The sequence below is a fragment of the Felis catus genome, chromosome B4 (assembly GCF_018350175.1).
Source record: "Felis catus isolate Fca126 chromosome B4, F.catus_Fca126_mat1.0, whole genome shotgun sequence".
NCBI lineage: Eukaryota > Metazoa > Chordata > Mammalia > Carnivora > Felidae > Felis > Felis catus.
The window spans coordinates 133,728,303-133,754,975 of NC_058374.1; the positions used below are offsets into that span (position 1 = coordinate 133,728,303).

General features: G+C 40.4%; 1 protein-coding gene across 9 annotated transcripts in view; it reads right to left on the bottom strand.

Moving 5' to 3' along the window:
- MRTFA (myocardin related transcription factor A) overlaps window positions 1-26,673 on the bottom strand; it is a 214,796-nt gene that overhangs the window by 51,505 nt on the left and 136,618 nt on the right. Inside the window, exon 1 of one of the 9 annotated variants that reach the window (XM_045062423.1) lies at window positions 9,875-10,019. The exons of the other annotated variants lie outside the window; for them this stretch is intronic. Coding sequence (XP_044918358.1) covers window positions 9,875-10,004 — 130 coding nt within the window. The 5' untranslated portion in view covers window positions 10,005-10,019. Of the gene's footprint in view, window positions 1-9,874; window positions 10,020-26,673 lie in introns of those variants that run through there. 9 annotated transcript variants of the gene reach the window in all.

A 26,673-nucleotide genomic window follows, 5' to 3' on the forward strand; every position in this document is an offset into this window, starting at 1 on the left:
GTATATGGGAACTCTCTGTACTATCTGTGACTTTTTTGTAAGTCTAAAATTACTCCAAAATAAAAAGCTTATTTAAAAGAACCCATTGATTTGACTCTCCCTTCAGAAAGATTTATGAATCAATTACTAAAACATATTAAGGGTCAGGTTTTTGAAACTGAAATGTTACCATCTCTTGGACAAAAGAAATTGCTGATTAATTCCTATAAAAGACTAATTAGTTATGAAGAATAATGATGGGCCTTTTAATAAACTCAAAACATAAAAGGATTTGTGGCATAAACAAATAGAATGGACCACAATGTAATCCTGAAGAGAGATAAAATCATGCATATGAAAAACCACCTATGAGATTTCAAATTTGGTTATCAATATGCTCAATCATTCAACCCTTTTGCAATCCGATAAATTTCTCTTTTATCTCTGTATATATTGTGTAAACATGAGTTAAATTATCTCTCAAATAATCTGCTTTCCATATCAAAGTAATACCAAAAATTGATAAATATTATCTATTTAATCTGAATACTCTCAGGGATTCAGGCAGAGAGATAAGGTATCTTCCTGGGGTAGCAAACCTGGGCCACTTATATATACCTGCCCTGACATGGATGTGCAAAGGATAAGCTTATGAAAATCTAACTTAAGGCACTAAAATATGTAAGATAAAAGGTCTCTGTATTGTGAAATAATAAAATGGTGAAAACACACATGTGCTATCTTACTCAATTCTTAAAACAAAGCTACATGGAAGGTACTATCATTTTTTTTTTAAGTTTATTTGTTTATTTTGAGAGACAGTGAGCACCAGCAGGGAAAGGAGCAGAGACAGGGAGGGAGAGAGAGAGAATCCCGAGCAGCTTGACACTGCCCAGTGCAGAGCCCAACCTGGGGCTCGATCCCAGGAACCATGAGGTCGTGACATGAGCCGAAATCAAAAGTCGGATGCTTAACTAATACCCAGGCACCTGGAAGGCTTATCCTATTTAGTTTCTTGATATTTTTGAAATTAACTTTCAGTGTTTGTTATTCTGTAGATGAGGAAACTGAGCATAAGACAGATTAAGCAACTTGCCTAAGGTCACAAAGTAAAGGGCAAAGCAGAAATTGGAACCCAGCTCCATCTCCATCTACAGCCAGAGCCCTCAGCCACTCTTCTATGTTGTGTTTCTCTTCCTTCATAAAACAGATCAGTTCCTCATGTTTAAAAATGACACTATTAAGAGTGCTTTCTGCATGATGTTGCTGGAAAAAAAAGTGCTCTACCTACTTACTAGGAAGGGGGAAATCCAGGTGATTTCAGTGAATAGTACATGGCATTTCAGAACTCTAGAATCTAAAAGCTTCCCATATTAAAATTCCAAAAGGAATAGAGATTAACAGGATAACAGTGGTCACATGTAAAGGTCATTCAAAGGGGCTCCTCCCAGAGACAGGAAGTGAAGGACACAAGAGAACTTCGCAGGCCTACTTCCCAATTGGCTCTCAAGGCAGAAACATCCACACTGAGGAAGCACCTACTTCCTGGTACAACTTCATTCCTGCATTCTTCCCTGGTTTTTCCCTGGTATTAGTAAGAGTCTGGGTTGAATGATTCATTCATTCATGGAACTAATATTTACTAGGGACCTACTTACTATATGCCAGGCCCCATGCTAGATGATACAGCAGTAAAATGGACAGATGAGATCCTTGCCCTCACAGAGCATATGTTCTAGTGGGAAAAACATAATAAAAAGTTATTTATGTTATAATTTCCAGTGGCACATTATATGAAGAAAAATACAGCAGAATAAGAGAACACAGAGTGACTGGGGTGATAATTTTACACAGAGTACACAAGGAAGGCCCCTCTGAGGAGACACACATAACTCTTATAAAGAAACCTAAATGATATGATAAACCACGAAAAGATCTGGAGAAAGAGTGTTCCAGGCAGCAGAAATAAATAGCAAGTGCAAAGGTACTGAGGCGAGAAAAAGGCCTCTCTTGAGAAGGAAACGAAGATATAAGAGATGAGGAATCTAATATGTTGAACTCCTACATTATGCAGTCACTGGGTTCGATGTACTGCTTTAGTGACTCCTTTCATCTCAGCAGCTATTTGAGGTATGTGTTACCTCTATTTTATAGATGAAGAAACAGTGGCTCAAAGAGGTTAACTAACTATGCACAGCTAGTTAAGAGGCAGGGACAGAGTTCAAACCAGACTGGCCTGATACCAAAGTATGTGCTTTTTCTACCACATCACATTTAATGCCAGAGTCATCAGAAAAAAAAAATTAATAATTATGCATAAATAAGTAAATAAATCAAACTCTCTCCCATATCCTCAAAATGTGGGGCTCACCATTTCATTTTGGGTAGCTGCTCATCTCCCTCTGGAAGTAATGTCCTTCTCTAATTGCAGCGGGCAGATCTCCAACTGCCAGCTACTTCAGTGTTACTGGTCACTTTCCTAAGGATCTGTAAGGCACTGCTCAAACAACTCCCTCATACAAGATCTGAGCAGAACACGGACTTGCACCAGAGGTCTGAATGTGGTGTAGATAAATTGGGAACGTGCTTCCTTTAGACTGGCAGGGCCATCTGAACAAACCCTTCCAACGTTAAAGGCCCCAGGAACAGCGTTTTCCCTGCCGCATTAGTTCTGCACGTTCACCCAGGCAATGTGGGCAACCTGAAGCTCATCTGCCATTCTCTGTTGGTATTATTGGTGCTGACATTTTGCACCCAGCTTTGTTGAGGGTGGGTGACAGGTGAGCAGATTCAAAATTTGGAACATGATAGTCACTCTACAGCAAACCAGAAGGCACAAAAAATCCTTTCCCTGAAAAATATATTAGAGTACTTATTCTTTCCAGATCTTTATAATGTGGACTTGAAAAACATAGCATGATAGAATATTCATGACTGAAATAATGAAGGAGGCCTATATCTCCATATAAATTCTGTAAATATTTAGAAAGTTTTTTTTTCTATCAAAGTATTTCAAACTCTCCCAACAGGCTTATCCTATTTAGTTTCTTGATATTTTTGAAATTAACTTTCAGTGTTTGTTGTAACTAATGACATTTAACAGAAATTCTGAGGGGGGAAAAAGGTAAATTTTGATTAAAATAATTTTTATTTATTTTTTAATTAAAAATATTTATTTACTTTTGGGAGAGAGAGGGAGAGACAGAGACAGAATGTGAGCAGGGGAGGGGCAAAGAGAGAGGGAAACACAGAATCTGAAGCAGGATCCAGGCTCTGAGCTGTCAGCACAGAGCCTGACACAGGGCTAGAACCCATGAACCACAAGATCATGACCTGAGCTGAAGTCAGATGCTTAACTGAGCCACCCAGGTGCCCCCAAAATAATTTTTTAAGTTAATTTTTTTTAGGGCAAGGATTAGGAAAAAGAGAGGTGATCAGAAATGAGAAATTTGGCCAAATGTGTTAAAAATACACACATACAAAAATCTGGAAGTTCTTCAAATATTTATGTGTAAAGTTCTCTATGGGTATTTAAAGGAAAACACAATAGTTTTTCTTCTTAAAGCCTAGGTGATGTAAAATTTTACCTGTCTCAAAAAAATTAAAAGAGTGTTTTAAAATAAATTTTGGTAAAAGCTAACGGCAAAATTTTTCTTCTCTGTAGAAGATGGAAAGGCAAAGAAAGAGGCAAAAATTAAGGCAAAAATTAAATTTCATGCCGCACGTGAAGTATGAAAGCTGTAAGTCTATCAGCTAAAATTGCTGGAAGAGCTTCAATTCCCAAGATCAAATACACAAAGGAAACACCAGTCTATTGTAATATGGTAGCCCATCTAACTACTGCAGGATTTTCCCTCTCTCAATCCTCCTCCAGGTTTAGTAGAGACATCGGAGAAGTGAATGTGTATGTAACTGTAAGGGAGTTCATGTTGTTTCAAGAGTGCAACTTTGTATTTCCTCAAGTTTACGTGGTCAAATTTGCAAGTGGAACATTTCATTACTGCAGGTTTTGCACAAAATTTTACGAAACAAACCTACATTAAGTTAAAGCAGAACTGAAATCAATGCCTTTTCTGGCCACTTCAGGAATGAGTGCCATATATTTTCCTATCACAGAATCCTCCTTTTCATTTAAATATTTGGCTCCTTCAACACATTCCAGCTCCAAAGCTAAAATGGAAGTAGAATATAAAGTAACCAAACAATTACGCAGTTACCACATACCACATTTTTCTAGCACAATTTTGAGGGATGCAGAAGGTGCCACACCTACCAGCAGAATACTTATTTTTAAAATGTCCTGGCTACTAGCTTGTAGTTTCCCTCCTCCTGCATTTTCAAATCATCTCAGTATTAACATCCCTCCCTAAGAAGCCTCACCCTAGTTGTTTTGAAAAAATGCATTACACTTGTCTGACACACTGTGTGATACACACACAAGTAAGACCCCTCTTTCCCTAGCTTTTCTGCCTCATCAAGGCATGAAAACAGCCAGAACCACAGCAACAGCTGGGGATCATTAAACCGACAGAAATAGCTTAGGAGACTCCGATGGTGTGTGCGTGGGGGGAGGAGAGGCTCAGTATCAGATTAAAAAAATCAAAAGGGCAACAGGAAAGGAGGGGGGTGGAGAAAGGTGAAGCCTAAGAAGTCCATCACACCCAAATTTCCTTTACATAGCCAAAGGGATGCACTGAAGCAAAAGGAGGGACAGGTGACTGCAGCCTAACTTGCCTAGCCCCCACCTATTCTCACATGGAAGGCTTAGTCAAACCTGAAAATGTGGGTCAGTGAAGACAGGTGGGGGGTGGGAAGGTAGGGGGGATTCATGGCATCTCAAAGGCTAACCCTGGGTCATCCCTAGCCTGGAGGAATCTGGATGGGAGTCAGTTCTGGGGCTGTGCTGACAGTAAAAATCAACTTCAAGAGGCGGCAGAGGTAAGGGGTATGAAAAATATATGCTAACCCCTAAGTGGACTCAGAGACCAACCCAGTCCCAAGGAATCCCTTCAACTGGGGAGGACCAAATGCTCGATGAAATGCAGGCTGTCGGGACTGCTCCTGCCAGAGCACAACCACGCCTCCAATGCTAGCTTTGTAATCTGCCAGGCCTCCGAAGGTCAGTACAGGAATGTGCCATCTGCCTGGCCCGCTGCCCGAGTGTGTTCAGCACATATCTGAATGCCCCACAGGAGCTTTATTCAGATCACTGCATAGGAATGGGCTTGCATATCCTGATCCACATGACTTCAAGTCTGGTTAGTCTTAGGGTCCCTGGGTATTCTCTCTATCCCACTGGCTAGGTTGTCATTTAATATCATCAGGTCCTCTCCCACCAAGGCATATTCTTCATAACCAATCTCACAGGACTGCCGTTTCAGACAGTTCCTCACCTGCAAGCCTGAACAGGAAATGATTCGATTGCAGATATTATGACTGCAACTCTCTTTGGCAAGAGTGTTTGGTAACTGTGGGATTGCATGAACTTCAGCTGAACATTTTATTTGATGCATCTAATGATTTACTAGAGAAGGCTCCGGGCTGATGGCTGTTCTCAACAAAAACAACCACTAAATTATCCTCTTCTAGAATGGCTTCTTTTCTAACTCATAAACGTTGGAGGAAAAATATGCTTATGCATATTTCCAAATTATACCAGTTTTGGCTAAGTATATTTGAACACCATTTTCTATGGTTTTCCAAAAAAAAGCATTGGCTTGTGCTGAATATTTTATTAGTAAGGGCAGGAAACACACAAAAATAAACCTACTACAGAAGACTAAAAAAGCTATATGTATTTAGTTTACACATACACACACACACACACACAGGTATATCTCACATACAGTTCATTTTAAGGTTGCATAACACCGAAGGACACGATATGTGTCAAACTACTGTAACTAATCACTTTTCAGTGTGTGCAGCCTAGGTGGGAGTAATTGTACCAATATATTTCTCATCAACTTTTAACAGAGTACATTCTTTACCAGAAATATAAAAAATTAATGTCATAATATTTATAACCGATCACTTACTATGTACATGCCTTAGTACTAGGTACAACGTAGGAACTGAGAAGAAAAACAACCCTACATGTTTAAATAATACTTTACAAAGCTATTTTCACACATATGATCTTATTTGACTCTATGAGTTAGGATGGCAGACATCATACCCATGATATAATAAAAGACACAGGTTTGCCAAGCTTAGAGCAATTTAGCCAAACTCACATTGGCAAGATCAAACCAAGACTCTGTTCTTGACTATAGGCTCAAAGCTGGAGCGCTAGCTGCCTACCACAGAAAGGCTTTCAGCCCTCAAGGAATTAATCTCTGACACCCAATGCCTTGGCCAGTGTTTCTCAGATGTACCAAATTTCTTCTCAGTAAGAATCTCACCAATCTCCTGGAACAGCATCATATTCTGAATCTAATTCAAGCAATTGTGGGGAAAGGTTATTTATTCCTATCACTGACAATTAAGAGATATGAGTTTCTTCTGAAGGCTAGAATTATTAACGTGAGCCTGAATAAAACTGAATTAGGACAGAGTGCTCAAAATGTATGTCATTTAGGATAAACACATTTTCTTATGGGCATAACACTGCCCTCTAGTGCCAGGAAACACAGTACCCTCAACAAAAACAACCACTACATTACCCTCTTCTAGAATGGTTTCTTTTCTAACTCATAAACCTTGGAGGAACAATATGCTCATGCATATTTCCAAACTATACCAGTTTTGGCTAAGTAACTAGACTAGACTAACTAACTAGACTAACAGCTAATGCATATTAACCACCTACTATGTATAAACACACTTCACTAATAAGCACTTTAAAGGGAGAAAAAAAGAAATGGTTAAGCCTATCACACACACACAATCATAACAACTCTATAGGCCCCCAAGGAATTTATAAATATAATAGAGAAGATAAGAAATGTAAAACAAATCACAATAATCAAAGACAGTGTTGTAAGTGCTTTGAGTTTGCAGATGATGAATCACTAGAGTACAAAAAGGATCAGGAAAGCTTTGTAGGAGCAGCAGCATATAAACCATCTTTGGAGGACTTCAAAAAACAGATATGAACAAAAACCAAAAACTAGATGGGAGCCAAGACCTAGAGATAGGAAGTATTATAAGGTTAAGAATGTTAACTAATATGCTCTGACTTAGATATAGAATTAAGAATTAAGTCTGTGAAAGGGAGTCGCAGAAGGTATCTGGAAAGGTTGGCAAACTGTCTAAAACTGTGCCCTCCAATATGGCAGCCACTTGTCACATATGCTATTTAAATTTAATTAAAATTAAATACAATTAAAAATTCAGTCACATTTCAAGTCTCAAGAGCTACATGTGGCTAGTGGCCACTGCATTGGACAATATAGATATAGTACTGGGCAGTGCTGTACCAGCAAGCTGTATTAAACCACAAAACATCAACCTTTCGAGGGCTTCTTCTAAAAAATGCAGATCTGATCCTATTAATAATGAAAACCACAGGGGCGCCTGGGTGGCTCAGTTGGTTAAACATCCGACTCTTGATTTCGACTAAGCTCATCATGATCTCACAGATTGTGAGACCGAGCTCCACATTGGGCTCTGTGCTGACAGTGTGGAGCCTGCTTCGGATTCTCTCTCCCTCGCTCTCTGTCCCTCCCTAACCCTCTTGAAACAAATAAATAAGCTTAAAAAAATAATGGAAACCCCATAGGTCCTAATGCCATAAGGGGTAAATAAAAAAGTGTGGCCCCAGGGCACATGGGTGGCTCAGTCGGTTAAAAATCTGACTTTGGCTCAGGTCATGATCTCGCGGTTCATGAGTTTGAGTTCTTCATCGGGCTCTGTGCTGACAACTCAGCTTCGGATTCTGTGTCTCCCCCTCTCTCTCTGCCCCTCCCCCCCCCCCCCCCCCGTCTTGCTCTCTCTCAAAAATAAATAAAAACATTAAAAAAAAAGTGTGGTCCCTATTCTCCGAGGCATTTCCAACTGTCAACTAAAACAATAGTAAAAGTATCACACACACACACACAGCCTCCTATAATCCTAAACAATTATGTTTAAAAATGTGTGACAGCTTTTAGAATCTGTTTTGTTTTTTTGTTTTTTTAATTAGGAAAAAGGAAGCCAGAGCTAAGAAAACTATGAAAGAAGGAAAAGATTATCATCAGGGATATCTATAAGAATAAAACAAAAGTGGAGGAGAATAGTCTTCCACTGGGTATTTTTGAGTATTTGAAGGAAGAACTATCTTTATTCCTCAAACATCTGTTTCAAGCCCAAAAGAAGTAATACTGGACATCCTTTACACTTTCACTATCTAATGCACAATCTATTTCTTTTGTATAATTCATAAAATGACACTCATTTTTTAAAAAACAATATGTACTGATAGAAAACATAATATGAGTCCTCTCAAGATCCGACATATAGAATTCTAGGTACAAAGTTCTAAGCACAGTATAAAATTAGAAACACATACAGTCAACTGCTTAGGCTAGTTGTCTAAAATTACCATTCTGATAATACTTATGACAATTCTGCATCTCTATTTCTTATATACTTCTGTACTTCAAATAAAGACATTCTCAACGGGAATCTGTAACACTATAATCTTCTGGGTTACAATAAGCCAAAAGTAGCAGCCCAAAACTTTAAGTCCTAAACCGTACTCTCTCTCTGCCTTTCAAATAATCTTCCATAAAACGCTACTGTGGGTGATTCTTTGACATTAGTCTATAACACTTCTGACACTAGGCTATAAAACTTTTCAAAGAACAACCAACTGCCTCTCAGTTTTTAAAACCATTCTCTTTGCAAACCAGGCACTGACAATCACTCGTCTCTTCATCAGTGGATTCATTCATTGCTGATGCCACATGCTCAAATCATCCTGTCAAATGTTAGTAAAGTCCCAAAGAGATCTCAAGAATTCAAAAGAAATGTCTAAGTTTTTAGAAGAGTAGCAGTTATGAATCAATAGTAGAGATTGTGTATAAATTCTGCCAATGGACAACAGAAAGCTTTCTAAGCTAGCAGAGGGAAAATGTTGACAATTCTTTTCCATTCACATACGACAGAATTTGAATCGAGTCCTTACTCTCCTTTTTTCATAACCCAGAGTTCTGAAAGAATTACTGAACTTTTCTGCAGAACTCAAATGTGTCCATTCTATTCCCAAAGAATATTTTTTTTCAGCAGTTTCAGAATACAAAAGAGGGATGTTCACAAAAGAAAAATCCATTATGGGTGTTAACCTACTGTGCTATCTTTCATACATGTGGATGGAATTCTAATGTAAGTCTAAAAAGATTTCTTAAGGCCAGCCCAAACTGTCCACACTAACCCAAACTAACATGCAGTATAAGTCAAAAGGCTTCCAAAAATTATTTTATTTTAAATTATAATATCTTAGTGTTGTGACAGAGGTCATATATCCACTTTCAGTATTTAACAGAGAGAAGTCATCATCATTAGCTCCCTATTTATTTGTATAGTACCTATTGCCAGACTGTATTTTATTGATAAAACACTGCATCTAACCCATATAAAGGGGAAGAATCTCACCTTACAAAGAAAAGCTTTTTTTTCCTTCTTCCATAATCTAGGTCTGGTACATGAACTGTGCATGGGTAGAAGGAAAGGATCAAGAAAAACATCCTGAACACTGTCCCATCAGGTCATGAAGTACACACACCCTACGATACCATGCTCAGTTGTCAACCCGTTGAGGGCTCAACAAACTTTAATAAAAAACCGTGGGAGAGCAAACCACCCAAAGTCAAAGTTTGGATGGCTACCGAGAATTAGGGAGGAGTTAAAAAGACTGCAGTAAACTGAGGAGGAAACAAAAGCATGCAAATCCCAACAGGATAAATATGCCAACCTTCCCGCAAACTGTGATAAGGGGCCAGGCACACTGCTGAGTAGCTGTCCTTTCCCGGCTCCAGGACAATCCATGAGAGTGGCAGAATCCTGCAGGTGGGTTGATGAATCTTGGTCTTCTCCTCCAGCATGCTGGGGGAGATGTGAGGCTCCAAAGGCCAGTGTTGCAATAACCCTGTCTTCCTTACCTCACTCCTTAAAGAGGCCATTTATTATTTGCTGAAAATCTGATTAGCATTGCTCTTTGGTTAAAGGTGGGTACTTCATTTCTGCAGTGCTAAGGGTTGTAAGAACAGCTAGATCCCGTTTACTTAGGGAGTGGGGCGTTAAAAGCGGTGACAGCAGAAGGTCAGAATCAGTAAGTCTCCTGGAAAACATTTCTTCCTGTCAGCACTGGGCCACGACATAGACACCTCCCTCCTCTACCCAAATGCCAAAAAGCAGGACTGGGATGATTTCAATGTGTAGAGCTGGAAGAGAAGAGGGTTCCCTCAGAGAAAATGCTCGTAGCAACCAACCAACCTCATTCACCCAAAATAGTAAACAGCTGGTTTCTCTGCTCAGAAGCAAAAGGCTTCTGCCAGACAAGCAGTATCACATGACCAGGTTTCCTCTTCTCTCCTGTGCCTCTCTCCCTTCTTGTGCAAAGTCTGCACCAAAGTGGAACAAGGACCTATAACACTGCACTATTTTATTTCACTTGACATTTGTTTTTAAAATGTTTACAGATGAAAGATACCAAATTGGGAGCAAAGGCAGTCAGTACCAAGGGAAAAACTCAGGAAGAATTTACTTTGAAATAAGCCATATCACAGCATCAAGAAGGGTACCATAAACATAATGGTTAATTGGCGAATGTGCTCAATGAATGGATAAATGAGTGAACAGACACTGCTTAGCAATTTGCGGGTATTTTGCTGATAAAGTCTCTAAAAGAAGATAGAGCTCAGTACATATTTGACTTTTCTGTTTAGAAAGAAAAGAAAGGTTCTTCAGATGCTAGCTAGTGTCGGGGCATCTGGGTGGCTCAGTCGGTTAAGCGTCCGACTTCAGCCCAGGTCATGATCTCACCGTTTATAGAGTTCGAGCCCCACATCAGGCTGTGTGCTGACAGCTCAGAGCCTGGAGCCTGTTTCAGATTCTGTGTCTCCCTCTCTCTCTCTCAAAAATAAACTTGAAAACAAAATTAAAGATGCCAGCTAGTGTCAGAGACAACATACTGCAACAACAGTAGCAGCCCACCAAAATTTTGAGATTCATACCCTATCTTATCAACCTCAACTTACCTTACCATTTGATTTTACTACCTAAATGCCACAGTTGCATCATTCAAGTCACAGGGAAGAAAATCAGGGCAGCCACACCAACAGACTAAATTGAGAAAACTACCCAGGTAACCATGGAAACAGCTGCCATCATGACACTCACTGGCATGTTCACCCAAGGTGGTCAGCAAGGCTGACAGCGGTGTGCCACCAGAGCCTTCTCCCCACAAAGTTCCTCAGCACCTGAAAGCTTAGCAAGGCATAAACTGTAGAGGCACGGAAGCAAAAACCTCTACGCGGAGCAAGGTGTTCCAGTAGGAAAGCTGATAAAGTACAAGAATCAACTGTGTCACCATCATCTGCCACGGCCCCTACTCACAGGGCAAACCAGGGGGCTTTGAGGCCACAGTTGCTCATCCTCATTCACCCCCCTGCATTGTAAGAGGTTCAATAAATATTTGTAATACGGAAAGGAAAGAAAAAGATGAAAAAAATTATCAGAAATCCTTCATTTAAGCAACACCTTTTCCCCCAACAAGACCATGTGAAGATTATAATTGGGCCAATGTCACAATACAAATACCACCAATATGGAATGACAGCGTTTATATGAAATTCAGGAAAAAACAAAACTATGAGGGCAGAAAATAAAATCCGTGGTTGCCAGGCATGGAGAATGGGGAAGGAGATGGTTTACAAAGAGGCACAATGGAACTTCTTGATGGAAATACTCCATGTATCTCGATTATGGTGGTGGTTTTGCTTTTTATCAAAACTCACTGAACTGTACCCAGAAGAATGATGACTATCAACTGATCTCAATTTTTAAAAGAAAGCAGATTACAAAATACCACGCATAGAGGCAGAATGGAACGGAATGAATTATAGGCTCTAAAGCTAGATAGCCAGGGTTTAAATCTTGGCTCTAACACTTCATAGCTGAGTGACCTTGAGATACTTATCACGTCTGTGCCTCCATTTCCTCATCTGAAAAGTGGAGACAATAGTATTTATGTCGTAGCATTGCTATAATAAATGAGTCGAACACATGTAAAGCACTTAGAACAGTGCCTATCCTGCAAGCATTGAGTAAATGCAAGCTGTCGTCATCACTCGACGATATAGTGCAAACATAAACATATCACTGTGAACAGAAGAGGCTGGAAGGATGGTTGCTATCTGGGTGGTGGGAATAGGCTGATTGTATTTTTCCTTTTTCTCCCTTCTGTGTATCTGTACCTTCCAAATATTCTACATTAAACAAATGCCTTTATAATAAGCAAAAAAATCTTTTTTTTTTTTTTCCTCAAAAAAACATTTTCTTAAAGTGATAGAACACTAGGCTGGGACTCAGGAGTTCTGTTTTTTAGCTGTGTTAATTACTTAGCTGCATAACCTCAGGGTGTCACCTTCATCTCTAAAAAGGAGTGGGTCTCTAAGATTTATGTTGGGACTAAGAAAGTTACACCCTCTATTTTGTTTCATTTTTCTTTCCATATTTACTGCCTGCCTACCATGTGCCAGGCACTGTGATACAGACAGATGAAATGCCTAAGTCCCTGCCTTCATGGAATTTATAACACAGGCTCATAAACAGACACAGACTCGTACCCAATTATACAATCCGTCAGCATAATAAGTGCTCTGATGGGAACTCAAAAAGAAGACCTAGCCGAATTTGGAGGAGTTAGAGAAGATCTGACCTGAGACCTGAATGATTAAAAAAAAAAAAAAAAAAAAAGTCAGGAGGCCTGTGTGGCTCAGTCGTTTGAGCGTCTGACTTTGGTCAAGTCATGGTCTCTCTCTGGTTCATAGGTTTGAGCCCCGCATCAGGCCCCCTGCTGTCAGCACAGGGCCTAATTCAGATCCTCTGTCTTCCCCTGCCTCTCAAAAATATTTAAACATTAAAAAATTTTTTTTTCAAAGATAGGGGCCCTGGATGGCTCAGTCGGTTGAGTGTCCAACTTCAGCTCAGGTCACCATCTCACAGTTTGTGAGTCTGAACCCAGCAATGGGCTCACTGCTCTCAGCGCAGAGCCCACTTCAGATCTTCTGTCTGCCTCTCTTTCAGTCCCTCCTCTGCTCGTGCTCTCTCTCTCAAAAGTAAATAAAAAATATTAAAAAAAAAAAAAGTCAAACTAAAGATGGGGAAAGAAAGTGCAACCAAAGGGAGAGGCATGTACAAAAGCAAAAGGTGTGAAAATAACAATTTCTTGGGGAATAGAGGATGGACAGAAAAGGAAATAGAGAAAGGGCATTTTGACACAGTATGGAAAGAAAGAGGGCCAACACCAGCAGTAGGGAGGTTGGTTAGGAAGAAGGAAATGGGCAGACTGTTGATAATCTCCAGAAATCATATGGGGCTGGAAATGTTTTATTCTCTCTCTCCTTTGTTTTAAGAGAGAGAATGTACAATGCACAAGCTGGGGAGGAAGGCAGGGGGTGGGGGGGGGGAGAGAGAGGGAGAGAGGGAGAGAGGGAGAGAGAGGGAGAGGGAGAGGGAGAGAGGGAGAGAGGGAGAGAGGGAGAGGGAGAGAGAGGGAGAGGGAGGGAGAGAGAGGGAGAGAGAGAGAGAGAGAAATGTTAAGTAGGCTCCAACATGGGGGCTTAGCCCAACATGGGGCTCGATCACACGACCCTGGGATCATGACCTGAGCTGAAATCAAGAGTAGGACGCTCAACCCACTGAGCTACCCAGGCTCCCCTATAAATGTTTTATTCTTACTCAAATTATATATGCCACAAATAAATCCGGTAAATGTTAGTCTAAGGCGTACTTTATTATACTTATAAATACAGCATATACTGAGAAAAACTTTACAAACAAAAATGTCAGTTCACTTCCATATACTACGTGGCTAATCATACATCATCGTTTAGTCAGCAAATAGTTATTTTGTGTGTTATACATATGCTAGGTGCTGGGGAAAAAGGGAGACACAGACAGTAAACAAAGGAACAACCAAAGCAAGCAAAAGACTCAGATTCACTTTTTCTTCTGCCCAAGACTTATTGGGATCTTCACCTCTCAGAAGCCACAGAGGCAATGGGACACAGTGGCTGGGAACTGTGACTTGGAACCAGACAGATCTTTGTATAAATTTTTGCTCTTACCACCGGTCACCAGTTTGGCTTTGGATAAGTCACACAACCTCACGGAGCTCTCACCTTACCTGAAAATGGGGATAACGTAACCAAATACATTTGGTTTAAGATAAATTTTATGAAACAAGCAATACTGAGTATGTCAGCTATCCAGAAAACGTTCAGGAAATGGTTTCTTTTATTAATTTTAATTTTCCAGCTTAGGACAGCTCAAGACCTCCCACTATATAGACAAATACACTCACAGGATATAAAACAGGGGGAGTAAGGTATAAAGATCTATTTAACATTACTAAATTTACATTTTAGTGAATTACAACTGTTTTCTCATAAAGATGTCATGCTTGGAACTAACATTCCTGAAGGATTTGTCAAACTGTTAATATCTGCCTATATTACATGACCTAGTAAATTAAATAAAAACCATCACCCAAAATAGGGAGCCAGTCACAATCTCTTCTGGGATTCCTCATTCTGACTCTGACACGGAGTCATCTAACGAACCAAGACAACGCAGAGAACTGATAAGCAGTCTGAGCACAAAAGTGGAGCAGAGGGGTCACAACACACTGCAGACCAGTGGTTTACTGCAAGCAGACTTTCTGAAACAGGAAAACCAAGATGGAAGGAGAGTTTTCTCACTGGCTGCACCTTTTAGTAATCATGTCTTCCAGGAAAAAAGACGAACAGCAGTTAATGTTTCTCAAGGGTGGGGGGGAACTGCTGCTTCCCTATAATCACATACTCAAATATGCTTCAACCATCTTTTTAATTTTTTTTTCAACCATCTTTTTAAAATGTTTATCTCTTACAAATGACTTCAAACGCTCTAGGGGTCAATTAAAGATTTTAAAAGCAGAACATACCACACATTAAGAAAATGTCTTCTCTATGACACTAGAGTTTAAGGGCCAAAATGATTCTATTTAAACTGCTCCCCCCCTGCCCCCCGCCATACAGTTTCTTTTGCAATGAAACCAAGCAGTGATCCTTCAGTCCAAACAGAAGAATTTAAGAAGCAGAGGAGAACCGACAGGATTTTCAAGTAAAACTTTTCTTTTTTTCGCTTTTTAAAAAAATTTTTGAGAGACAGAGAGACAGAGAATGAGCAGGGGAGGTGAAGAGAGAGAAGGAGACACAGAATCTGAAGCAGACTCCAGGCTCTGAGCTGTCAGCACAGAGCCCATCGCAGGGCTGGAACCCACAAACCGTGAGATCATGACCTGAGCCGAAGTCAGATGCTTAACCGACTGAGCCACCTAGGCGCCCCTCAAATACAACCTTTCATTCAAGTATACGTTTTTTTAATATTTAAGTCTATGCTTATACATAAAGAACACCATACTTTTACATCCCTTTGTCTTATTACTGGCTTACAATCTCTTTTATAAAGATTAGTCTCTGTAGAGAATTCTCAAGCTATCAGGGAACCCCAGGATCTTTCTGCCTACCTAATCCTACAGAGGACATCTTCTTGATGCTCCCCTCCACTCTCCCCCCTGTCATTAGGCCACAATGGAAGGTGGCAGCTAGTGAAGCTTTTTTGGGTAACTTTGTAATTAATTAATTTATTTATTAATTTATTTACTTATTTTGAAAGAGAGAGAGAGGCAGAGAGAGAATCCTAAGCAGACTCTGCACCGTCAGCGCAGAGCCAGAACCATGAGATCACAACCTGAGCTGAAATCAAGAGTCAGACAAATGCTCAAGCTACAGAACCACCCAGGCACCCAGCTTCTGGACCACCTAAGCACCTGGCTATGCTCCACTCTTACAGGTCTCCAGGATGTACTATGTACTGGCAAGAAGAGCTTAAAGAAACCCACAAAGACAGGTTCTTCCTTCCAGGTGCAGGAGAGCTGAGCTAATTATGCTAGAAATCCGTCCATCAGTGCTCTGCCATAACTGCTTGTGATAGGCCCAGAACATACTTCCATTCGCTCTGTTTCAATGATCCGGGTGTCACCAAACAAGCTCTTGACATAATGAACTTAGAATGAACAAAATTAGAAGTGCACAGTTTGGGGGGAAAACTATCAAAACTGGGTCAAACTACACTCCTGTTGATTCCTTCTCATTTCTTTGTGGTCTTTGATTCTTCACGCTTTTCAAAGCTGAAAGCTGCCGCAACTCTTCTAGCACAGGTCCGTCATCCCTCACTCATCTCCTCTGCAGCAGGAGTACTTACTGCATTCTAACTTCTCTGCCTCTCCTGACGTTTTCCCTAGAAACCAGGCTGCCCGGCAGTCACTCACTCACCAGGGTTACACATTTTGCTTCACACACATCAGTCTTCTAGCTGACATAATACACAGAAGCTCCAGTCTGAGAATAGTACAAATAGGAGCGTCACTTAACCACACAGTGTTTGCAATCTGGGAATCTGAAAAAACTTTCAGCCCTTTAAGATAGTGAGTTTATTGGGGAGCCTGGGTGGCTCTGTCGGTTAAGCGTTCGACTTCGGCTCAGGTCATGATCTCCCAGTTCGTGGGTTCGAGCCCCGTGTTGGGCTCTGTGCTGACAGCTCGGAGCCTGGATCCTGCTTTGGATTCTGTCTCCCTCCTCCCCTGCTTGTGCGCATTCTCTCCCTCTCTCAAAAATAAATAAACATCAAAAAAATTTTTTTAAATAAAATAGATAGTGAGTTTATTGAGATCCCTAAAAGATACTATACTCAGAGTCAGTTCCTTTGGAAGGCTTCATAATCTTATTTTATTTATTTAGTTTTTTAAATGTTTATTTTTATTTTTGAGAGAGAGGGAGAGAGTGGGGGAGGGGCAGAGAGAGAGAGGGACAGAGGATTTGAGGCAGACTCTGCGCTGACAGCAGAGAGCCTCATGCAGGTCTTGAACTCATGAACTGTGGGGATCATGACCTGAACTGAAGTCGGATGCTTAACCAACCGAGCCATCCAGGCACCTTGAAATGCTTCATAATTTTAAAGAGTGCTGTCCTTCATCACACATCTTGAGACTGATACTATTGAACAAAAATTTTTTTTTATCAAGACTGTATTACAAAGAAGGCATCAACACTTCCCAGGATACTTTTAAAGAATAAACTAAGGCCACACAGGCCCACTACAAAGATTCAGTGAAACGTAGGGACACTTGATGGCATTTGGTTAAGCGGCCAACTCCTGATTTTGGCTCAGGTCATGATCTCACGGTTCATGGAATCGAGCCCTGCATCAGGCTCTGTGGTGACAGCAAGGAATCCTGCAAGGGATTCTCTCTCTCCCTCTCCCTCTCTCCCTCCCCTGTTCACGCTCTCTCTCTCAAAATAAATAAACTTTAAAAAAAAAAAAGATTCAGCGAAACTGTGATGAAAATAATTTCATAGTTTTTTTTTTTTTTCAACGTTTATTTACTTTTGGGGCAGAGAGAGACAGAGCATGAACGGGGGAGGGACAGAGAGAGAGGGAGACACAGAATCGGAAACAGGCTCCAGGCTCCGAGCCATCAGCCCAGAGCCTGACGCGGGGCTCAAACTCACGGACTGCGAGATCGTGACCTGGCTGAAGTCGGACGCTTAACCAACTGCGCCACCCAGGCGCCCCAATAATTTCATAGTTTTAAATGTAAACAGTGAAGTTAAGAACTCAAAGTTGGACTGGGGATAATGAGCCTTCTTCGTAAAAGTTCATTATTTTAAGAAAACATATATATTGTTTTATAAACGAAAATTAATTTTAAAAGTTAAAACATGACTACCACTTGCTTCGTAATTTTTAAAAATTCACTTAGGGGTGCCTGGGTGGCTTAGCCGGTTAAGTGTCCGACTTTGGCTCAGGTCATGATCTCACGGTTCATGGGTTCGAGCCCCGCATCAGGCTCTGTGCTGACAGCTCAGAGCCTGGAACCTGCATCAGATTCTGTCTCTCCCTCTCTCTGCCCCTCCCATGCTCATGCTCTGTCTCTCAATAATAAATATTAAAAAAAAATTAAAAAGGAAAAAATTCACTTAGATTTCTCAAATTTCTTAGGTCTAAAATTCTCAGATAATCTCAAGACAAATGCTACATCTGGTCTGTATTCAGGCCATGGCTCTGAACATACCAATATATCACCTTACTATCAGGAAACAGCAACTTCCCTGATTAATAAAACTAGGTGAATGGTGAGGAAGAATAAAAATTATCTTTAACTCTTATATTTTTATGAAAAATCAAAAAACAATAGAGAGCCAAAAATTATTTTCTGAATCCAGACCTTATATTTAAACTTCATCCCCACAAATTTAAGCAATCAAAATGACAAGGGGAAGCATAGCAAAGCAGTCACTTAAATAAGTAAAAGCTTAGAAAGAATGTGGTCAAACAGAATCTTCAGTTCAGAATCTCAAGATGCATAATAATAAGGGACACTCCACTCTTTTTAAAATTATGAAACACTGCAACTTGGAATTGACTCTCTGAGTCTACTATCTTTTAAGAAACACAGATCTGCCACCTGTTCACATCCATCATCTTAAAGCCCTGGCTCAAAACTTACCTTTTCCAAGAAACTTTCCCTAATTAACCTCAAGAAACTCTACTCACTCCACCTGCTATACTTTCAGCATATAAGTTTCTCTGATTTTGTATCATGACTACATCTATCTCCAACTAAATGCTAAGCTCTTTGAAGAAAAGGATTAATGTCTTTTTTTTTTATTTTGCCACAAAATTTTGCCAAAAAATAAAATAGGGCTCTACCCAATGGATACTCAACAAACATTATCAAATACCCACAGCTTCTAGTCCACTATTTTTCAATGAATGCATAAACAATTATCGAACATTTAGTACTATTATTTACTATCATCGTCAGATCCCAGGGAAAGGGATTTGGAAAAAGATCTTACTCAAATTAGTCCCTGGTACTGATGATGGCTAGACTGTGGTGGTCCATATTTATGTTAAACAAAACTTAAAAATTATCCAGGAGTCTTATCCAAACTCGTTCATACTATATCTAATCAAGAGATTGAATGGTATTAACAGTCAGGTGCTCTGAAGTCAAAGGTGCAACTCCTTCCTCCAGCACTTATGACTAGGTTCCAGTTTCTCTCAAGAGTAAAATTCTACTTCACTTGAAGGACTCCTATTAAGAGTTAAATGAGATAACTGTTTAAAGTATCTACTACAAGGAAGACAGTCAATACAGGGCAGCTATCATTACTGTTAAAATTATAAGGTTAAGAAAAATTATTCATAATATAAATTGTGTTACATTAAAGCACGCATTACAGCATCAATTCTCTGGTTAAACTTGGTACATAAAATAAAATCCCTTCTTGAATGTGATCTGCTTTACCACTGTGATAAACTTCCCCAGAAAAGTGATCTCTACTACATGGTAATTTACCAAGGATCTCGGGAAAAAGATTTTGCACAGCTGCAAAGACATATTTCTCAGCAAAACTCAGTTTTATGCAACATTTTCAGATTAATAGATGCCTTAAAATTTGAATGCCAGCTTTTCACTGTTAACAAACTGCTGTATTTGTCCCTGATCCCTTACAATCCACGTCTCTCCAGCATTTCAAGATGTGGCTACAGTGTCCAGAGAGGCTAGGCTTTCATATGGCTTATTCAGCAAACTTGTTAAGAATACTAACTAAAGTTCTGATTTAGTTTAAAGTTGACAGTGAGCTACCACTTCCCACCATTAGACCAAAGAATTTATAATACTTATATCTAGCAGAGAGATGGGGGAAATGGTGGTCTCAAACATGGCTGGTGGAAATGTGAAGTGTCACAGTCTTTTAAAAAGCAATCTGGCTATGCCATCTATTGAACTTGAAAATACATATTCTCCCTAACTAATCAGTTCCATGCCTAAGAATATGCACCACAGAACTACATTCTTAAAACATATATAAAAAGAATGTTTATTGCAGCATTTTTCCTAATGGCAAAAAAGGAAAGAAGTGAATATGAAATCCATAACTAATATATGGTCATTAAAAAGAATTAGATGATGTGGGATTCTATTAAGTATTGTTGAGTGAGAATTACAAAAGGTAAAAAAAAAAAAAAGCATGTGATTTCATTTAAAGGCAAGTCAATAGCAAAAAAGAAAAAAAAAAACACTGCATGTGCACAAGGATCTGTATAGGAATATGTCTGTGCAGAGAAAAATATGGAAGGTTATACACTGGGTTGTTTACATGGTTTGGGGGTAAAGACTCCCCAGTGTGAGGGTAATGATGAAAAAGAAGGGGAGGGAATACTAAGCAAAAAAGTCTGTTCTTAAAAAATAAGGATGGGGCACCTGGGTGGCTCAGTCGGTTATGTGTCTGACTCTTGATTTCAGCTCAGGTCATGATCTCACGGTTTATGAGATAGAGTCACTGCTTGGGATTCTCTCTGCCCCTCCCCTGCACGTGCACACACATGCATTCTCTCTCTCAATAAATAAACTTAGAAAGGAAGGGAGGGAGGGAGGAAGGAAGAGAGGAAGAAAGAAAGAAAGAGAGAGAGAGAGAGAGAGAGAAAGAAAGAAAGAAAGAAAGAAAGAAAGAAAGAAAGAAAGAAAGAAAGAAAGAAAGAAAGAAAGAAAGAAAGAAAAAGGGACGTCTGGGTGGCAACAGCTGGTTAAGCGTCTGACTTCGGCTCTGGTCATGATCACCCAGCCCATGGGTTCAAGCCCTGCGTCTGGCTCTGTGCTAACAGCTCAGAGCCTGGAGCCTGCTTCGGATTCTGTGTCTCCCTCTCGCTTTGCTCCTCCCCTGCTCGCACTCTCTCTCTCAAAAACAAATAAACATTAAAAAAAAAGTAAAAAGAAAAAACAATATACATTTTCAGATTTATGCATTTATGTAAAATTATGTTTATATGTAGATTTAGGTATGAAGATTTACGTAAATTTTTTAAATAATAATAATCCCCTAAATGGACAGTGATGAATTATGACTTTAAAGAATTTATCCAATGATCTCATTTTGATTGCTACATTTGTCAGCTGATCTTTTTCTATACCATGTCTCTAAAATTAATGACCCTCCCCCATTCAGCACCACCTTCACAGCGTAAGCAGACTTAAGACCCACACCAGGAAGCACTATTAGCAAACACCTAACCCACTGCACTAGCTCCCAGCGAGCACAGATGATACACAACAAAAATTTACTTTATAAAATATAACCATGAAACACTGTTGAGTACACTATTATTTCAATTCCTTAATGGCCAAATACAAGAATACTGATCATGCTTACTATGGCTGGTGAGTTCTGACTAGATGTTGGTCTCTGCTAGCACCTGTTGAAACCTACCTGCACCCAGAGAAGCATACTCTAATCTTAGAAATCACATTCTTACATTACAGAAATGAGTCCCCAAATCCCAGTTACTGTACAAAAAACTATTACTAGTGTTTCTCCACTTTAAAGAAACTTCTGGTTGAGATACATCAGAAGGCATTCCATCCACAGAAAGTGGCAGTGTGCAGAAATAAATTTTACTGGGAATAAACAAAAGCATTTTTTCATACTCCATCAGGAACTATGCTTTATTTTTAAGTTTCTATTATTTACTTAATCAAATGGGAGACTAAATTGTCCTCAGCTTCTGCTAGGAGAAACACTTCTCCCTAGAAGCCACTATGCTAATCTTAACAATAGTACACGTGCCAGGTACTGTTCTATGTGCTTTACACATTTCAACTCCCTTAATCCTGACAAAACCTAGTGGTTCTTAACCCAGGGCAATTTTGCCCCAAGGAAACATAAGGCAATATCTGGAGACATTTCTGTGTTACAACTGGAAGGTGGCTACTGGTATCTAGTAGGCAGCAGGCAGGTATTTTGCTAAATACCCTACAACGCACAGGAGAGCCCCCCACAACATGACCCCAAATGTCGATAGCACTCAGGCTGAGAAACCCTCCAGAGATCCCATGAGGTGGGCACTACTGTTGTTTCCATTTTTCAGATGAAGAAACTGAGGCATCGAGAAGATAAGTAACTTGCCTAAGGTCACAGATCTGGCAGATGGCATAGCCAGAGTTTGAACCTAACAGTGTAGCTCCAGAGTCTATTCTCTTCTCCAGAGGCTATTCTCTTATCCTTTCATAAGAAAGACAGGGGCACCTGGGTGGCTCAGTCGGTTAGGCGTCCGACTTCAACTCAGGTCACGATCTCTCAGTCCGTGAGTTTGAGCCCTGCGTCGGGCTCTGGGCTGATGGCTCAGAGCCTGGAGCCTGTTTCCGATTCTGTGTCTCCCTCTCTCTCTGCCCCTCCCCCGTTCATGCTCTGTCTCTCTCTGTCTCAAAAATAAATAAACGTTAAAACAAAAATTAAAAAGAAAAAATAAGAAAGACAGACAATAGTTAGGAAGCTTACCCATAACTTTCTTTCCTCCTCCAAGATTCCAGGCTTGTTTGGAAGAATGAATTATTTATTTGTTCATTCATTCTGAATTCCGTCTATCTATCTGACCATCTAGTTAATATCTAAGTATTCACTTAGCATCCACTACATGCCAGGTACTGCTCAAAGCAATTCTAGGCAAATAGGATCTCTGTCCTGTGGGACTTATGTTCCTCACTCATATTCACTCCCCCACCGTCCTTACTAGTCCTTGAATATGCTAAGCATGATCACAGCTGTGTCTGCACAAGTCTTCCCCCACCCCCACACACACATACAAAAACAAGAGCATGGCTCACTCCTTCCACTTCCTTCAGGTCTCTGCTCAAATGTCTCTTTCTCGGAAAGGTCTTCCCTGACCATCCTTTCTAAATTACCTACAGACTCTCATCATCCATCTCTCTTCCCTGCTTTCTTTTACTTTTTCTTTAAAAAAAAAAAAAGATTTTATTTTTAAGTAGTCTCTACACCCAACATGGGGCTCAAACCTACAACCCTGAGATCAAAAATCGCACACTCCACCAACTGAACCAGCCAGGCGCCCCTCCTGCTTTATTTTTCCTAACAGCACTTATTCCTAATAATACGTTACACATGTGCTTGTTTTCACTGGCTTCCCTCACAAACCGAAGCTGAGAAGTCCACCCGGTGCCCAGTGCATTCAGTAACTAGTTGTTCAATGACTGGATGAACATATGTCCTTCCAAACTAACCATTTCCTCACAACTGCCACCTCTCATCTGGACTTCTGCAACTGCCTCTTATCTGGTCTCCCCACCACCTTTCTTAGCCTTCTTCAATCTTCTACACTAAAACCACAATCATCTTCCTCAATGGTAAATCTAAGGTCACGCCTCTACTCCAAACCCTTTGATGACCTCCCGTTGCTCTTACGATAAAGTCCAAACTCCTAACATGGCTCTTAAGGCTCTCCTGAATCTCAAAGTTATGTTCTTACCATTCATCTTCTCAAATTGCTTCAGTCACGGAAGCAGCAGTAACAGCTAACGTGTACTGAGCATTTGCTGCGTGCCAGGCACTAATCTGAGGGCATTATATGTCCTAAATCATTTACTCCTAAACTGAAGTAGGAATTACTGTTATGTCTGTTTTCAGATGCAGAAACTGAGGCATAGAGAGGTAACTGTCCAAGGACAACTAGTAAGTGGTAAGGCCAGGATGCAGGCTCAAGTGGCCAAGCTCTGGAGTCTTCGCTCACGTCCATTACACTACGTTCTCTATACCAACTGCAACCAGAGCCCCTCAGTTCCGTGAGTGCACTACCTCACTTCACACCTCCAGGCCTCCACATCACACTCTACTGGAACAGCCTTCGGCTCACAGCTTAAACACTCCTTCCTTCGCGAGGCGAGGCCTTTCTGTGATGTTCGCTGGCATTGTTTGGATCACCCTGCCCTGTTCTCCCCTGGCATTCTGAATTTCCCACTATAACCTCCATTCGATTTTATTATAGTTACTTATCCGCTTTCACCACTAAGTTTCAGGTTGCGCAAGGGCACGGACCATGTCTATCTTGTGTACCACTACACCCCCAGCACATGGCCCAGGCCCTGGGATGCATGAGGGGCTGAGTGAATAATTTCACAAGGCAGTAGCACCATGTAGCCTTTCCTAATCCCCCTCCAAAATTCATTCATTGGTAGAGAAACAATGCCCTTATGGCACATGTTTTATGCTTCATATTTTTTTATGTATCTATTAAAAAGGGTGCATACAGGTATCATTTTTCCGTATGCTTGTGAAAAGTAGGTTATCTTATACATTGTTGAGACCTTGGAAGTGACTTTCACAAACTCTGCACTTAACATGCTGTGTATAAAGGATTAATCTAGATTATTTCTTAAAACTGCCTATAAATCTACAATTATCGCAATAAAAATCCAATTTAAAAAATAATTATCGTAAGAAATAGGTTGATAAATAATTACTCAGGAGCTTAAAATGACTCCCCACTATCTGGTAAAGGACAAACTCTCCGATTTAACATTCAGAGTCCTCAATAATCCAGCTCATTACCTATTCAACCCAATCTTCTCTTGCAACTACCCTGCATCTCCTATTATAATCAGGTGAAAACTTTACCCTTCTTCACATACCACATCTAGTCTAGTTTCCAGATCCTGCCTTAGAATGTTCTTCCTATCTGAATACTATCTGACTCACCCTCCCCTCCTCTGACTCCTCTTGCCTTCCCAAATGGCACTTTTTCTCTAAGGCTCAGCTCTCAACTTACCTCCACTGTGAAGTTTTTCTGACCTCATTTATCTCCTTTAGGATCTTATAATCCTCTGTAACCCCTGTACCTCCAACAAGAATATAAATTTCCTGAGTTTCAGAATCTCTCCTTCTACTTCTTGGGAACTCCCCAGAGTACCTATCGGAGTGTTAAGTATATAGTCAATAATTAATAAACGCTTGCTGATTAAAGGAGAAGTCTCACATTAGCCACGCGTATTATGAAGCCTCAGTCATCCATGCTAACGGCAGAGCCACTGCAGAGAAAGACAATCTGCTGGCTGAGTCCAGCTATTGTTCAGAGTGGCCAGGAACGCCTGTATAGTTCCTGTTAGCACTGTGTAGCGGTTTCCAATTTTCCAGGAAGTCGCAGAGCCACTGCAAATGGTCTCACTACACAATTCTTCTCCTGTCAGGGCCCAGAGCCTGCTCAGCTCATCATTCCATACTGGCAAATGGCTGTATAACTTTTCCTCATCTGTGACACAAAGATAAAAATAAGCAGAGGTAGTCATATTCTAAACATTTGCTGGTTCACACCTTCTCCTAATAGGGAGATCATTGTTTGGACACAAAAGATCAACTATTCTAACTCTTACTAGGCAAATACCTTGTTTGTCTCAACAAAATGCTTTTGTAAACAGAATACGGTGGCAACATCAACAAGACTTTGAAAGAGAGAGCTGCCAAAGAAAACCCCTGTGATGATCTACTTTTAGGATGATCCAGAATTGATAAAAAGCCAAATTCTTCCCATAGTCCATAGAGATTTGCCTCGGCCTACAGCTATTTTTCCTAAGTGTTTCTAAACTCCTAAAATTCTTTCTGGTTTGCTTCTCTTTCTCATCCAAGTGGTCAAAATTTTCTTGTAACAATGTATCCACAACTGAAAAGCTAAGTTTCTCAGCCTGAATTTTTGTTTACACCTGGTAGAAGCTACAGCTTTCTCCCAGAGGGATTTCAAAATGCCCGAGCTTATCTCCAGAAAACTCTTCAAATACTTTCAATAACCTAATAACAACAGCTTTGCTACTAAAAAATTTCCCAACATCTTCCTCCTTTGGCAGGCCCTGCTGAAATCCCCCTCCCCATAAGGGGGAATCTGAGTAAAAACACTGCCAGCTTCAAGTTCCCTTAGGCAAGTTTCCAGCCCCAGTCAAGGCCATGAGGTTAAACATTTCTCAATGACGCAGGCTCCCTCAGAGGGAGGAACAAGAAAAAAAAAATCAGAACTTATTCTTCCCAGTGCAGTAAATCAAGAGAGAGTGGCCAAGTCCTAAAAAAAATAAGTATAAGTTAAACTACATACTGTTTGCTCTGCAAAGGCCCCCAGTAGGAGCACAGAACTGGCACAGAACTGGGGTGGGAGAAAAGGCAACCGCAGCACCAGCAGTCCAGTCAGGTTGGCAGATAAACCTCTAGGCTTTCCAGAGAATCTCTGGAATATTAATAATGGGTATGTCTCCAATCACTGTACGATCTTTGATAACTAGAGCAGCTGAAGCAGTGATGGAATCGGTGGTTGTGGGGTAAGGAAATGGCAGTCATACATGAAACAAGTCATTATTCAGGATTCAAATGTGTATTAGGTAACAGGTGGGGAAAACTAAAGGAAAGAACACTTAACCTCTTGGGGAACGAGTATAAGCCTGATCATAGAGAAAGCAAGCTCATCTGAGGGGTTAGCAGGGCTCTTGGACCTTTGGCCACCTGCAGATAGATAAAAGAATGAAAAAATCAGAACTCCTCCCCCCAGAACTGCTTTATAGACAATAGAACTTTACAGTTAAAAGGGTCTAATCCTCACAAGGAGATACCA